The 16,340-nt window shown below is 42.1% G+C and overlaps 1 protein-coding gene across 4 annotated transcripts in view; it reads left to right on the top strand.

Moving 5' to 3' along the window:
- The window catches only part of TMEM268 (transmembrane protein 268), an 81,641-nt gene extending 66,477 nt beyond the window's left edge, over window positions 1-15,164 (top strand). For all 4 annotated transcript variants that reach the window (XM_040322965.1, XM_040322963.1, XM_040322964.1 and 1 more), the window contains 3 exons: window positions 8,696-8,767; window positions 12,955-13,140; window positions 14,193-15,164. In XM_040322965.1, the coding sequence (XP_040178899.1) occupies window positions 8,696-8,767; window positions 12,955-13,140; window positions 14,193-14,369 (435 nt within the window). In that variant the 3' untranslated portion in view covers window positions 14,370-15,164. The remainder of the gene's footprint in view (window positions 1-8,695; window positions 8,768-12,954; window positions 13,141-14,192) is intronic.
- Window positions 15,165-16,340: the final 1,176 nt, after the last annotated feature.

Here is a 16,340-nt window from a genome sequence, read left to right as displayed (position 1 = left end):
TTTTTTTTTTTCGTTTAATTTTCCTCCTCAATACTGGATATTTACCTGTCTCAACCCCGGAACCCATCTCTGGATCACATCCGGTTCATCCAGCTGGCAAATGCTGTAGTGTTGGTCGTATCTGGAGGGTTCCCCCCTAAGGTGTTAGCGAGGACCATCTCTGCTGAGCCTGTTTAGACCCCCCCTGAGAAGGGCGGTCACAGGCTAGTCGGTAAGCCTCCATTTCTCCTATTGGTGGTGGTTTTCTCCACAGATTGGATTTCACCCACATATTATTGGAGATTCACAGGAATATATTGCACCCCTTATCTTTCCATGGGTTCCTTCATGAACTTTCATTGATTTACTGTACACAGTTTTATACTTTTTCATATTGTTTATACGTAGAATTATTTGGTAACATATGATTAATTTTTTCAGCGCTACACTTACTGTATATAAGCTGTTTATTTGTTTTTAACCACTTAGAATTATTGTTCTCACTCCAACGATCGCAGTGATAGCTCACGTGTGGTTTGAACACCGTTTACATAAGAGTGCGCAACTTATGTATGCGTTCGCTTCTGCACGCGAGCACAGAGGGACAGGGCACTTTACATTTTTTTTGTACACTGTCCTTTCAAAAAATAATTTTGGGTCACTTTATTTTTCATGGAATGTAAAAATCCTTTGTAATAGGAAAAAAGCATGACAGGACCTCTAATGTCAAAAAGACCTCAGATCTCACATTTTACACTTAAATGCAATAAAAAAAAAAAAAGTCTTTCAATAAAACATTTTTTTACCCTTCCCCTTTCTTCCGTCATTGAGTCAAGTGGGGGCCATTATTCCCTCACTCAACTCTGAAGGGATCGGATCATCTACGCCACTACCGGCAGCTCTGGTAAGCGGCGGAGATGACAGAACGCAGCGGGAGAGGGGGGTGGGCACCTCTTCCGCCACCAAAAGTGGTCTTGCGGTGAATCCGCCACAGAGACCATTTTCAACTAAAGACGACCGCCCATTTCAGAAAATACTGTGGTTATGGCAGCTATCTGATGCCATAACCCCCCCCCCACCACCGGTATTCTACGTCAAAATACTGACATACAGCGGTTTGCGGGAAGTGGTTAAATACAATCTAAGCTTTGATTTACTAAAACTGGAGAGTGCAACATCTGGTGCAGCTCTGCATAGTAACCAATCAGCTTCCAGGTTTTATTGTCAAAGCTTAATTGAACAAGCTGAAGATAGAAGCTGATTGGTTGTTTTGCAGAGCTGTACCACTCTCCAGTTTTAATGAATCAACCCCTAATCTGCCACTTAGGCCCAGATTAAAGGAGATACGACAGCGTATCTCCAGATACGCCGTCGTATATCTGAGTCTGAGCGGTCGTATCTATGCGCCTGATTATTAGAATCAGTTACTCATAGATTTCTATTAGATCCGACCGGCATAAGTCTCTTACGCCGTCGGATCTTAACTGCATTATTTACGCTGGCTGCTAGGGGCGTGTACGCTGATTTACGCCTAGAAATATGTAAATCAGCTAGATACGCGAATTCACGAACGTACACCCGGCCGACGCAGTACAGATACGCCGTTTACGTTAGGCTTGCTATATGAGGCGTACATGCGGCGTACCAATGTTAAGTATGGACGTCGTTCCTGCGTCAAATTTTGAAAATTTTACGTCGTTTGCGCAAGTCGTCCGTGAATGGGGCTGGACATCATTTACGTTCACGTCGAAACCAATACGTCAATGCGGCGTACTTTGGAGCAATGCACACTGGGATATTCCACGGACGGCGCATGCGCCGTTCGTGAAAAACGTCAATCACGTCGGGTCACAAGTTATTTACATAGAACACGCCCCCCTGTTCCACATTTGAATTAGGCGGGCTTACGCCGGCCTATTTACGCTACGCCGCCGCAACTTACGTAGCAAGTGCTTTGAGAATACAGCACCTGCCCGTCGGAGGCGTAACGTAAATAGGATACGTTACGCCCGCACAAAGATACGCCGAACTACGAGAATCTGGCCCTCAATGTTTTGGGCCTAAAAATCCTAAATCAATTCATTTGTCAAGAATCACACACCTATAGAATAGGAATCTGCATTTTCCATCATACATCTAAATTAAATATTTTGAAAATATTCACAACCCTTATTTTTTTTATTGCAGGCAAAAATATATAATTAAAAAAAAATCTAAATTTAAAAAATTCCAACAGAATAGGACAGTCTGGAATGGCCAGATTTTATTACTTGGCCATAAATCCCCTCCTTTATTCAATTGAACTAGACTAGAATGTAATTGTGTACATAACTTACTGAACAAATAGAGCTTAAAACGCTGACACATTACGGAATCCATCTATAAAACATTTGTTGGGACAAATGTTTAAAGCATTCATGCAAGCTGTACGAAATGTCACAATTTTTTTCTAAGAGATTAGTGCTTGTGTCGTTGGCTCCATCTAGTGGCCAAAATGTGGTATTGTTTTCTGAAATACCTCAATGAGAAGATTGTACCACATTTTGGCCACTAGATGGAGCGGATTATACAGGAATTATCTCTTTGAAAAAAATAGGACATTTTATTCAGCTTTCACAAATGCTTCCGACATTCATGCAACCAATGTGTTATCTCAAAATTAGAAAATCATTCAAAAAGTGAAACTCTTTATATAGATGCATTACACACAGAGTGATCTATTTCAAGCATTTTTTTTTCTTTTAATTCTGATCACGGTTTACAGCTAGTGAGAACCCAAAATTCTTTATCTCAGAAAATTAGATTACATAAGACCAATAAAAAAAAAAAAAGTTTAATACAGAAAAGTTGGCTTACTGAAAAGTCTGTCCATGTACAGTATAGTATGCACTCAATACTTGGTCGGGGCTCCTTTTGCATGAATTACTGCATCAATGTGACGTGGCATGGAGGAGATCAGCCTGTGGCATTGCTGAGGGGTTATGGAAGCCCAGGTTGCATTGATATTGGCCTTCAGCTCATCTGCATTGTTGGGTCTGGTGTCTCATCTTCCTCTTGACAATTCCCCACAGATTTTCTATGGGGTTTAGGTCAGGCAAGTTGGCTGGCCAATGAAGAACAGTGATGCCATGAACCAGAATTTCCCTGTAGAGAGCGGTGCTGACTTTGGACTGAAACCCAGTGGACCAGCAGATTAAATGACTCCACAAATCAGACTGTAGAAACATCACACTGGGCCTTATGCAACTTGGATTCTGTGCCCAGGGCCGCCATCAGGGGGGTACAGGCAGTACACCTGTAAGGGGCCCGGAGGTCCACAGGGCCCTAGATGGCAACCCCCCTTTTTTTTTATTAATTTTTATATATATATATATATATATATATATATATATATATATATATATATATATATATATATATATATATATATATATATATATATATATATATATATATATACACACACACACAGGTGGTTCTCAAAAAACTAGCATATTGTGATAAAGTTCATTATTTTCTGTAATGTACTGATAAACATTAGACTTTCATATATTTTAGATTCATTACACACAACTGAAGTAGTTTAAGCCTTTTTATTGTTTTAATATTGATGATTTTGGCATACAGCTCATGAAAACCCAAAATTCCTATCTCAAAAAATTAGCATATCATGAAAAGGTTCTCTAAATGAGCTCTTAACCTAATCATCTGAATCAACTAACTCTAAACACCTGCAAAAGATTCCTGAGGCTTTTAAAAACTCCCAGTCTGGTTCATTACTCCAAACCGCAATCATGGGTAAGACTGCCGACCTGACTGCTGTCCAGAAGGCCATCATTGACACCCTCAAGCAAGAGGGTAAGACACAGAAATAAATTTCTGAACGAATAGGCTGTTCCCAGAGTGCTGTATCAAGGCACCTCAGTGGGAAGTCTGTGGGAAGGAAAAAGTTTGGCAGAAAACGCTGCACAACGAGAAGAGGTGACCGGACCCTGAGGAAGATTGTGGAGAAGGACCGATTCCAGACCTTGGGGGACCTGCGGAAGCAGTGGACTGAGTCTGGAGTAGAAACATCCAGAGCCGCATTCCCCAGGTCAAGCCACTTTTGAACCAGAAACAGCGGCAGAAGCGCCTGACCTGGGCTACAGAGAAGCAACACTGGACTGTTGCTCAGTGGTCCAAAGTACTTTTTTCGGATGAAAGCAAATTCTGCATGTCATTCGGTAATCAAGGTGCCAGAGTCTGGAGGAAGACTGGGGAGAGGGAAATGCCAAAATGCCTGAAGTCCAGTGTCAAGTACCCACAGTCAGTGATGGTCCGGGGTGCCATGTCAGCTGCTGGTGTTGGTCCATTGTGTTTTATCAAGGGCAGGGTGAATGCAGCTAGCTATCAGGAGATTTTGGAGCACTTCATGCTTCCATCTGCTGAAAAGCTTTATGGAGATGAAGATTTCATTTTTTAGCACGACCTGGCACCTGCTCACAGTGCCAAAACCACTGGTAAATGGTTTACTGACCATGGTATTACTGTGCTCAATTGGCCTGCCAACTCTCCTGACCTGAACCCCATATAGAAAATGTGTGGGATATTGTGAAGAGAAAGTTAAGAGACGCAAGACCCAACACTCTGGATGAGCTTAAGGCCGCTACCGAAGCATCCTGGGCCTCCATAACACCTCAGCAGTGCCACAGGCTGATTGCCTCCATGCCACGCCGCATTGAAGCAGTCATTTCTGCAAAAGGATTCCCGACCAAGTATTGAGTGCATAACTGAACATAATTATTTGAAGGTTGACTTTTTTTTTTATTAAAAACACTTTTCTTTTATTGGTCGGATGAAATATGCTATTTTTTTGAGATAGGAATTTTGGGTTTTCATGAGCTGTATGCCAAAATCATCAATATTAAAACAATAAAAAGGTTTGAACTACTTCAGTTGTGTGTAATGAATCTAAAATATATGAAATTCTAATGTTTATCAGTACATTACAGAAAATAATGAACTTTATCACAATATGCTAATTTTTTGAGAACCACCTGTATATAGATAGATATAGAAAGTGTAGCGCCAATAAGGAGAGCCTATGTAGGGACTCTCAGTGAAAGTCAGTGATAAGTGTCACAAACCCTGCTGTGTGATCCCAACATGGGACTTCATAAATCTGTGATCAGCAACTAAATAGTAGGAAATAAATCCAGCTATTCAAAAACAGGGAGGCAGGGAGATCTGTCAAAATACTCCCACCTCAGTGATCATAAAACATACCATCAAATAAATAAGTGTTCGAACTCATTAGAAAACTGTGTCAGTGAGGAACATATAAAACCATACACGATAAAAGTGTACAGTATCAATAATGTCCACTGTGAATTAGTGAGGACAACCAATCATATAAAAATCAGTCCATGCACCATGAAGATGTAAACATATCCTCTCTCTGGATGATTTGGATAGGATGTATGTTTCAAGAAGCACTCCTCAAACATTGGACGTACAGAGAAAGATGGGTACTCTTACCGGATAAGGTGGACCCTCAATTCACCATACGGTGGGGGGGTCTTTAGAGCTTGTATAGACCGATTGTCTAATCCGGTTAGCGTCAGGATGGTAGTCCTAGGCGAAGGTAGTCTCCAAGATGTCCTGGTATTCAGAGGGTGACTTGGTGCTATGATAGTACTATGATGGTGCCCAATCACTCCCAAACATAGGAAGGGAAAGAAAAAGAAAAATAGCTCCTCATAGTGAAAAACTGGTTGATTTAATAAAGAATTCCAAAAACATCACACTGGTGACAGGAACCAAGTAAAAACAAAAATTAAAAACCACACGTGAAAGGAAAAAAAACTGTAAAGCAAACAGAAACTCTCCCCCTTGATGGGTGGACAGGAGTATTTCCAAGAGAAAAAAATGCAGTAGAGACTTAGCAAGTCAGCAACCCGACCGGTTTCGTCTAAAATAGACGCACAAAATTGCGCGGCTGTACGTGATTCTGGGCCTATGTGATTAGGGTGTGTCCAGGGACAGTTTGTTAATTTAAAGTGCCCCATCCCTACCTTGCACACAGATGTGAACACATATGCAAGTCGCGCCCACATATGTAAACTGTGTTCAAAACACAAATGTGAGGATATCGCCACAATGGTTATTGCGACTGCATTCATTTTAGCACTAGATCTCCTCTAACTAATAAACTAGTAACCTGTGGAAATTTTTTAAGCGTCGCCAATGGAGATTTCTAGTACCGAAGTTTGTCGCCATTCCGCGAGTGTGCTCAATTTTTTAAGCATATGTTGGGCATCAATTTCCTCGGCGTAACATCTTTCACATTATACAAAAAATTTGCTCAACTTTACTGTTTTCTTGTTTAAAGTATTTTTTTACAGATTTTTCTGTTAGGTGAACTTTTACCCTTTAACCTTTGTAGCGATAGATTTGTGGATTGAATACAGTTTACATATGCGTGCGCAACTTGCGTATGCGATCGCTTCTGCGAGTGAGCGTGGAGGGATGTGGGGGCTTTAAAACAAAATTAAAATGGTTTGTTTTACTTTATTTTTACTGTCCATTTAATTTTAAGAATCCTTTGTACTGGAAATAAGGATGACAGGTCCTTTTTATGGAGAGATCTGGGGTAAAAAAAAAAACAAATCTTTTCTTTACCCTTAAAAGGAAAAGTTCCCCAATGTGATCTTTCGCTTTAAACCAAAAAATAAATAAAAATTCTTCTAGTCTGGACCGGAAAGTGACGTCGCTCACGTCCTCCAAGGCCATAGAGGCAATTGGCAATTTATGCATGATAAAAAAAATGTATATATATATATATATATATATATATATATATATATATATATATATATATATATATATATATATATATATATATATATATATATATATATATATACACACACACACACACGTAAATCATAGCCTACTACAGTACACACCTATGTACACATTAACCACTTAAGGACCGCCACACGACGATCTACGTCCCCTTTAAGAACTCAGCCGTTGGTCACGAGCGTGACCCGAAGCTCCGTGACCGCGTCCGCGGGAACCGATCGCCGCCAGTGTCCCGCGATCAGGTCACAGGAGCTGAAGAACGGGGAGAGGTGAGAGTAAACACACCTTCCCCGTTCTTCTCTGTGGCTTGTCACTGATCGTCTGTTCCCTGTCATAGGAAACGATGATCAGTGACGTCCAGCCACGCCCCCTACAGTAAGAAACACAATAGGACAAAATTAACTCCTTTAGCGCCCCCTAGTGGTTATGTGTTCTGAGAGATTATATATATATATATTATACACACACTATATATATATATATATATATATATATATATATATACACACATACATATACACACACACACCAGTGTTTCTCAACTCCAGTCCTCAAGGATTTCCCTCAGTTGAAACGGCTATGGTAATTACTAAGGCAGTGAAACTGATCAAATCACCTGTGCAAAATAATGGAAAGCCTGAAAACATGACCTGTTGGGGCGCCTTGAGGAGTGGAGTTGAGAAACACCGATATATACACATACACACACAGGAACAGTAAGCCTGAGGAACGCTGGCAAACAGAGGTTTCACGAGAAAGCCGCCCGATTGCTGAAAAAAAACCACATACTGCGGGTTGTAGTGAATGAGAGTACGCCGGCGTATCTATTGATACACTGGCGTAATTTCAAAATTCCCGCCTCGTATCTTTGTTTTGAATCCTCAAAACAAGATACGATGGCATCTGGGTTAGATCCGACAGGCGTACGTCTTCGGATCTTAGATGCAATTTTTCGACGTCCGCTAGGTGGCGTTCCCATCGTAATCCGCGTTGAGTATGCAAATTAGCTATTTCCGACGATGCACGAACGTACGAGTGTCCGTCGCATTTTTTTACGTCGCTTCCGTTTGGCTTTTTCCGGCGTATAGTTAAAGCTGCTATCTGGTGGCGTACTCAATGTTAAGTATGGCCGTTGTTGCCGCGTATAATTTTGAAAATTTTACGTTGTTTGCCTAAGTCGTCCGTGAATGGGGCTGAACGCCATTTACGTTCACGTCGAAAACAATGACGTCCTTGCGACGTCATTTGGAGCAATGCACCCTGGGAGTTTTGACGGACGGGGCATGCGCGGTTCGTTCGGCGCGGGGATGCGCTTCATTTAAATGAAACACGCCCCCTACCCGCCCAATTTGAATTCCGCGCCCTTACGCCGCGAGAGATGCACTACGCCGCCGTAACTTACGGCGCAAATTCTTTCAGGATTCAAAGAAAAGTAAGTTACAGTGGCGTAGCGCATCTCACATACGCTGCGCCCACGCAGATGTATGTGGATCTGCCCAAATATCTTCAGCCACAATCTCCGTAAACCGCAACGTGTGTGTATATGCGTCTCTCTACACCCCCCTCTCTCCCTCTACCCCCACCACACCCCCACCACACACACACACATTTTATTTATATACATATCTTTATCTATAATTCTCTCGCAGTTGGCAAGTGTTTAAGAAAACGTTTTGGCTTTACATATGTTTTAAATGCATTTTTTTTTCATTGCTGAAGTGTACAGATTTTGTTTCCTCTCATCAGTTTAGTGTGTATAATAGTAAATTCACTTTACATTTGTGTAAGCACATATCCTTGCTGGGGAATCATTCCATCCGTTTAGTAGTAATAAGATAAAATAATCGGTTTCCTTTACACCATTGGCCAGCTATGCTTCATCTACTTCCATCTGTGGGGCTGTCAGCAGAGACTTTCCCAGCACTTAGCCAGCATGCATCAGGTGAGTGGAATAAAAACAGCCAGAAATCCTTATTTAACCACTCAACCCCCGGACCATATTGCTGGTCAAAGACCAGAGCACTTTTTGCGATTCGGCACTGCGTCGATTTAACTGACAATTGCGCGGTCGTGCGACGTGGCTCCCAAACAAAATTGGCGTCCTTTTTTCCCCACAAATAGAGCTTTCTTTTGGTGGTATTTGATCACCTCTGCGGTTTTTATTTTTTGCGCTATAAACAAAAATAGGGTGACCATTTTGAAAAGAATTAATATTTTTTACTTTTTGCTATAAATCAATATCCCCCAAAAATATATATAAAAAAAAAATTTCCTCAGTTTAGGCCGATACGTATTCTACATATTTTTCGTAAAAAAAAATCGCAACAAGCGTTTATTGATTGGTTTGCGCAAAAGTTATAGTGTTTATGAAATAGGGGGTATTTTTATGGCATTTTTATTAATATTTTTTTTACTAGTAATGGCGGCGATCAGCGATTTTTTTTCGGTACTGCGACATTATGGCGGGCGCAAAAGTTATAGCGTTTACGAAATAGGGGGTATTTTTTTTTACTAGTAATGGCGGCGATCAGCGATTTTTTTCCGGTACTGCGACATTATGGCGGACACTTCGGACACTTTTGCAACTTTTTTGGGACCATTGGCATTTTTATAGCGATCAGTGCTATAAAAATGCATTGGATTACTATAAAAATACCACTGGCAGTGAAGGGGTTAACACTAGGGGGCGGGGAAGGGGTTAAGTAGGTTCCCTGGGTGTGTTCTAACTGTAGGGGGGGTGGCCTCACTAGGGGAAATTAGTGATCTTCTGTTCATACATTGTATGAACAGAAGATCTGCATTTCTCTCCCTGACAGGACCGGGAGCTGTGTGTTTAACTGCGGCGGCTGGTCGGCAAGCAGTTAAATGATTAGATTAGGGAACCTGTCATGGCAGCTGCCTGGCTGTCACACTTGTCCCTCTTTCTTCAGTACCATCTCAGGACTCACCAACTTTCCTGATTTGCATACTTGCTTCGAGTGAGTGATCGGAGAGTATTGGTCAGTATAACAGCCAGGCATTTAGCATTTTCAGAAGGTGGTTTGCAATGACCATACCCCTGCTTCCCATATAAAATGTTTCCTTAAATAGAATAAATGTAACCATTACTAGCTATTAAATTCTAGGTATTGGAATGCTCTTTCAAATGTTGCTGTTAGTGAACGCAAACAAATTTATCCAAAGTTACAAATTATACAAAATAACGAATGCTGCATCTAAACAAATGGAATGTAACAATTTAAAAATTGGAAAAAGAAAATCACAAATTGGAAAAAGAAAATCACAAATTGGAAAAAGAAAATCACAAATTGGAAAAAGAAAATCACAAATTGGAAAAAGAAAAATGACAAATTCAAAAAAATTCAAAAAAGAAAATCACAAATTCAAAAAAATGCAAAAAAGAAAAATCACAATTTCAAAAAATAAAATCACAAATTCGAAAAAGAAAATCACAAATTCAAAAAAGAAAAATCACAAATTCAAAAAAGAAAAATCACAAATTCAAAAAAAGAAAATCACAAATTCAAAAAAATGCAAAAAAGAAAAATCACAATTTCAAAAAAGAAAATCACAAATTCAAAAAAGAAAAATCACAAATTCAAAAAAGAAAAATCACAAATTCAAAAAAGAAAAATCACAAATTCAAAAAAGAAAAATCACAAATTCAAAAAAGAAAAATCACAAATTCAAAAAAGAAAAAATCACAAATTCAAAAAAGAAAATCACAAATTCAAAAAAGAAAATCACAAATTCAAAAAAATTCAAAAAAGAAAAATCACAAATTCAAAAAAGAAAATCACAAATTCGAAATATAATTTAGAATAAACGTAACCATTACTAGCTATTAAATTCTAGGTATTGGAATGATCTTTCAAATGTTGCTGTTAGTGAACGCAACAAATACACATTTATCCAAAGTTAAGAGTTATCCAAAATAACGAATGCTGCATCTAATCAAATGAAACGTAACAATTTACAATATTTTTTTTTTTATTATTATTAATTTGTTCTGTTCCATTTGTTTAGATGCGGCATTAGTTATTTTGGAGAATTCGTAACTTTGGATAAATGTATATTCGTTACGTTCACTAACAGACAAATTTGAAAGGAAATTCCAATACCTATAATAGTAATAGTCAAGTTATTTCAGATTTTCGAATTTTGGGGTTTTCAAATTTCCATTTTTTTTCAGAATTTTTTTGAACTTCAGATTTTTTTTTCGAATTTACAAATTGCGATCATAACGAATGACCCGAAAAATGAAAAAGCACAAATGAAACAAAAATTTTGCACATGTCTTTTGCTACAATTCTTATGAGCTCAGAGGTTTCCTCTGCTATGATTTTTTTTTCCTAGATGTCCTCCAAGTCTAATGGCCAGCTGTTGATCTACATCAGAGCTCTAATGGCCAGCATTATTCAACTCATTTTTCCAGGTCATCCTGGACATGCCCCCAACCTATGACTGGACAGTGAAAGAAAAAGCAGCACAGTGGTTAGCTCTGCTCCTCTGCTTTCTCCCCCTCTCAGCATGCTTCTTGTCTAGATTTGAAGTGAATGGCTCCTTGTGCTGCTTTTTCCTCACATTCCAGTCCTTTATAGGTACTGAAGGGGGCCGATACCAGGCCAAATGTACTTATACTGCTTGCCTTTAAAAAGTACATTAAGATGTGTTATTTAAGAGCTGCATTTATTCTTTTATATCTGCCTAGAGTTCAGCTTTAAGTCTCCTAATCACAGTCTCTTTAAATCAGATCCCTGTTTTTTGGCTCCAGCAGTGGGCAGGAGGTGGACTTCTGTCTTCTCCCGATTGCTGGGGATGGCCCTGTATACCGCCTGCCATGGTTCAGAGTCATGCATTGCCCTCCACATTCCTCTCCTGTATATTCTGCATTATATAATATCCCCTGCACTTCTCTCCTTCACATACTTTCTCATAATATACCCCTCTGTACTCCTCTCCTGCACATGCTGCCTTCTAACATACCCCTATATGTACTGTCCATATCATACACCCAATACTCCTCTCCTGTATATACTGCCCCAAATACACCTGTCCTCCTGTATGCACTGCCCCATATACACCGTACTCTCTCCTGTATATACTGCCCCATATACACCTGTACTCCTGTATATACTGCCCCATATCATACAACCGTACTCCTCTCCCGAATATACTGCCCCATGTACACCCCTACTCCCCCACTGTGTATACTGCCCCGTGTACACCCGTAGTTCTACATATACTGCCCAGTTTCATACCCTCTGTACTCCTCTCTTGCACACGTTGCCAGAAAATATAGGGCCAGATTCAGGTAGGAGATACGACGGCGTATCTCCAGATACGCCGTCGTATCTGAGTCTGAGGCGTCGTATCTTGGCGCCTGATTCAAAGAATCAGATATGCCAGAATTTGCCTAAGATACGACCAGCGTAAGTCTCCTACGCCGTCGTATCTTAACTGCATATTTACACTGGCCGCTAGGGGCGTGTACACCGATTTACACCTAGAATATGTAAATCAGCTAGATACGCCTATTCATGAACGTACGCCCATCCATCGCAGTACAGATACGCCGTTTACGTAAGGCTTTTTCCGGCGTAAGGTTACACCTGCTATATGAGGCGCAGCCAATGTTAAGTATGGACGTCGGGCCAGCGTCGAATTTTCCGTAGATTACGTCGTTTGCGTAAGTCGTTTAGCGAATAGGGCTGTGCGTCATTTACGTTCACGTCGAAAACATTGGCTTTTTGCGGGTAATTTGGAGCATGCGCACTGGGATACTTTCACGGACGGCGCATGCGCTGTTCGTAAAAAGCGTCATTTACGTGGGGTCACAATAAATTAACATAAAACACGCCCACATGTTCCACATTTGAATTAGGCGGGCTTACGCCGGCCTATTTACGCTACGCCGCCGCAACTTTGCTTTGTGAATACTGCACTTGCCTGTCAAAGTTGCAGAGGCGTAGCGTAAATAGGATACGTTACGCCTGCACACAAATACGCGCTCCCTACCTGAATCTACCCCATAGTATATATCCTCAATCTTGCCTTCTTTTTAGCTAGTTGTGTTTTAAAAATTTCTTTAAGGTGTCACATTGTATCTTCTCTCTTTCCCACACACAGGATGATGTCAGACATTGCTTGGACCAACTATTTATTGTAATAGAAATTCCTGCTGACCCAATGTTTGCACAGAGCAGCACAGAAGACCCCATGACGGAGGAGAGCCCCCTGCTGGCCAGTGAATCCAGACACAAGCCTGTGCTGTTCAGCCAGAAGACTCCTCTCATCCTCTGGGATGAACCAGAAGTGAGTATGCGGAATGTCCCGTTTATGTAAATTCAGAGTCTTTTAAATCTGACAGATCTGTTTCTCTAAAGCAGACCATAGATGAATCGTTTTTCTTTTCTGGATTCAGTGTTGAGGGAGGGAATTCCTCACACAGACAGTGCCATTGTGTTCTGCTGGAGGGGAGCCTTCCTGGCCAGCAGAACACAATTATGGCTTGCGTCTATAGCCACCGGCAGTAATCGAATGTAAAAAAAAATAGAAGACAGGATGGTTGTGCCCAAGTCGATGGATAGATCACCATGGGTACGACCAGCCTGCCCATGGATGAATCGAATCTATGCCTATGGGGCTGGTATGAATTTTTTTTCCAGGGCTGGCTTTTATTCCCAGTCTGGCCGGGGGCGCCATCAGGAATTTTGGGGCCCCTTACACAGCTTCAAGCAGAGAACTAGGGGGGGGGGGTGCTGCCACCGCAAATTGAGAAGCGGCGGGGGGGGAGACTCAAGTTGAGAAGTGGGGGGAGTGTCGTAAGTTGAGAAGCGGGGGTCTGCCGCCACAAATTAAGGTCCGGGGGGCTTTGGGTGGAAAAGGGGGATGCCATCCAGGGCCCTAGGGACCACCGGGCCCCTTAGAGGTCAGGGGGCTTTGGGTGCGGACGGAAAAAAAAAAGGGGGTTGCCATCCGGGACCCTGGAGACCACCAGGCCCTTTAGAGGTCGGGGGGGGGGGTTGGGTGCTGACGAGAGAAAAAAAAAAGGGGGATGCCATCCAGGGCCCTGGGGACCACCAGGCCCCTTAGAGGTCGGGGGGGGGTTTTGGGTGCTGACAAATAAAAGGGGGGTGCCATCTGGGCCCCTGGGGACCACCGGGCCCCTTACAGGTGTACTGCCTGTACCCCCCTGATGGCAGCAAGCATGTCTCCAGACCTAAACCCTATTGAGCATCTGTGGGGCATCCTCAAACAGAAGGTGGAGAAGCGCAAGGTAAGTGTTATAGCCTTATTACAAAATGGATTAAGTATTTCTTATCATTCATAAAGTGTGTGTATAACGATTATTTCCCCCCCATCAGGTAATGGCTCGGCAGCTCTTGGTTATAGCAAGTGCCTGTTACGTTCGTCTCCTCATCGCAGGGCAGCTACCGAAATCCTATGGTGCCCGCCATACCGGTATCCTGGATGTGCCTTGCTTGTGCCAGTTTATTGAGAACAGTATACTGACGTCTGGCCGCTGCATCACATGCATATAGAAAGCAGAACCCAAAAGTACCGGAACCAAAAACAGAGTATTAGACCCAATACATCAGTCTGACATACAGCGGTGGGATCCCTCCCTCCCTGGGACGACGACAATAAAATCCGATGCAGCAGAAGCCTCCGGAATATGGATGACCTAGAACTGCTGAACGGTCTCGGCACGCAGATTGCGTTTTCTACAGAACTTACTCCGTCTCCCGCTGTGATTAATTTGGTCCCTGCTGCAACAAAACTCTGTAGGCCTGAGAAGATGACAGCCTGCCGAGAACAATCGGGTTTACATGACTGACTCAGATGTCAAAGACGTTTTTAAATGGAATTTATTTTTAACATTTATCCATACGCATCTATTTTTTTTTCTGGTAGGAAATCCGCTGCTCGTGCTGAATCGCATTTCTCAATCAGGACTGATGGACTTTATTACGCTGCAGGAAATGATTAATTTTCATGAAAAGTGGGGTAGGATTTCCAGGGGCTTACTGAAAGGGGGGACGGCGATTTGTAAAGGGCAGTAACTGAAAGCGCAAGGCTATGTTCGCACTACGCGGCCCTTCAGCATTGTTAATGGCGCCTCCACGTACCTACTAACAGGCCGGTTCAATGCAGAGACTTTTTGGGAAAGGGTCAGGCCATGTTCACTCCTACAGGTGTGAGCGCACTCATGTTTTCAGCGTGTTCCTACACATTCATTACAATAGGCCGCCCTATGCACAAGAAATGAGAAAAATTAGAACATCTGAAAATATGAATACGAAAATCTGAAAATAATAAAGGGCCAGATTCACGTAGGGCAGCGGCGGCGTAACGTATCGTAGATACGTTACACCACCGCAATATTTCATCGCAAGTGCCTGATTCACCAAGCACTTGCGATGAAAACCTACGGCGGCGGCCTCCGTGTGCCATTTAAATTAGGCGCGCTCCCGCGCCGGACCTACCGCGCATGCTCCGTTTCCGAACTCCCGCCGTGCATTGCACGCCGTGACGTCATTTTTTCGAACGGCGACGCGCATAGCGTAATTCCGTATTCCCGGACGGCTTACGCAAACGACGTTATTTTTAAATTTCGACGCGGGAACGACGGCCATACTTTATACAGCAATACGATTGCTGTGTAAAGTTAAGGCACCAAAAAAAACGACTAACTTTGCGACGGGAAACTAGACTAGCGGCGACGTAGCGAACGCGAAAAACCGCCGGGAATCGCCGTAACTCCTAATTTGCATACCCGACGCTGGTTTACGACTCAAACTCCCCCCAGCGGCGGCCGGGGTACTGCATCCTAAGATCCGACAGTGTAAAACAATTACACCTGTCGGATCTTAGGGCTATCTATGCGTAACTGATTCTATGAATCAGTCGCATAGATAGAAACAGAGATACGACGGCGTATCAGCAGATACGCCGTCGTATCTCCACTGTGAATCTGGCCCAATAATTTTAATATACTTAATAACTATAAGATTATAAGTATTGGAATTTCCTTTCAAATTTCAAATGAATACGAATTTATCCAAAGTTACAAATTATCCGAAATAACGAACGTCGCATATAAACAAATGGAAAAAGTTTTTTTATCATTAATTCGTTACGTTCCATTTAGATGTGCCATTCGTTATTTCGGACAATTCGTAACTTCGGATACATTAATTATCGCTACGTTCACCAACAGCCAAATTTGGAAGGAAATTCCAATACCTACAATTTTAAGCGGAGTTCTGCCAATTTTTTTTTTCTTTTTAAGGCTGAATTCAGCATGCCAGGCCATTTCATGTGACCCTCGTGCATCTCATGCAGCACACCCCTCATCTTCGCCCCCCCGCCCCCCATCCTGTCCCAGCAGTTGGCAACAGAGGACAGGACTCCTATAGATCCTTTGTCTCTCTGTGCAGCCGCGGCTCCTTGTCTCCACCTCGCTGACTATAGCCCTTCTCCAGACTCTTCACGGTCTGCTTCCTTGCTCT

Source organism: Rana temporaria, chromosome 9 (genome assembly GCF_905171775.1).
Source record: "Rana temporaria chromosome 9, aRanTem1.1, whole genome shotgun sequence".
Classification (NCBI taxonomy): Eukaryota; Metazoa; Chordata; class Amphibia; order Anura; family Ranidae; genus Rana; species Rana temporaria.
The sequence above is the reverse complement of the archived record's forward strand: the minus strand, read 5'-3'. Positions and strand labels throughout refer to the sequence as shown.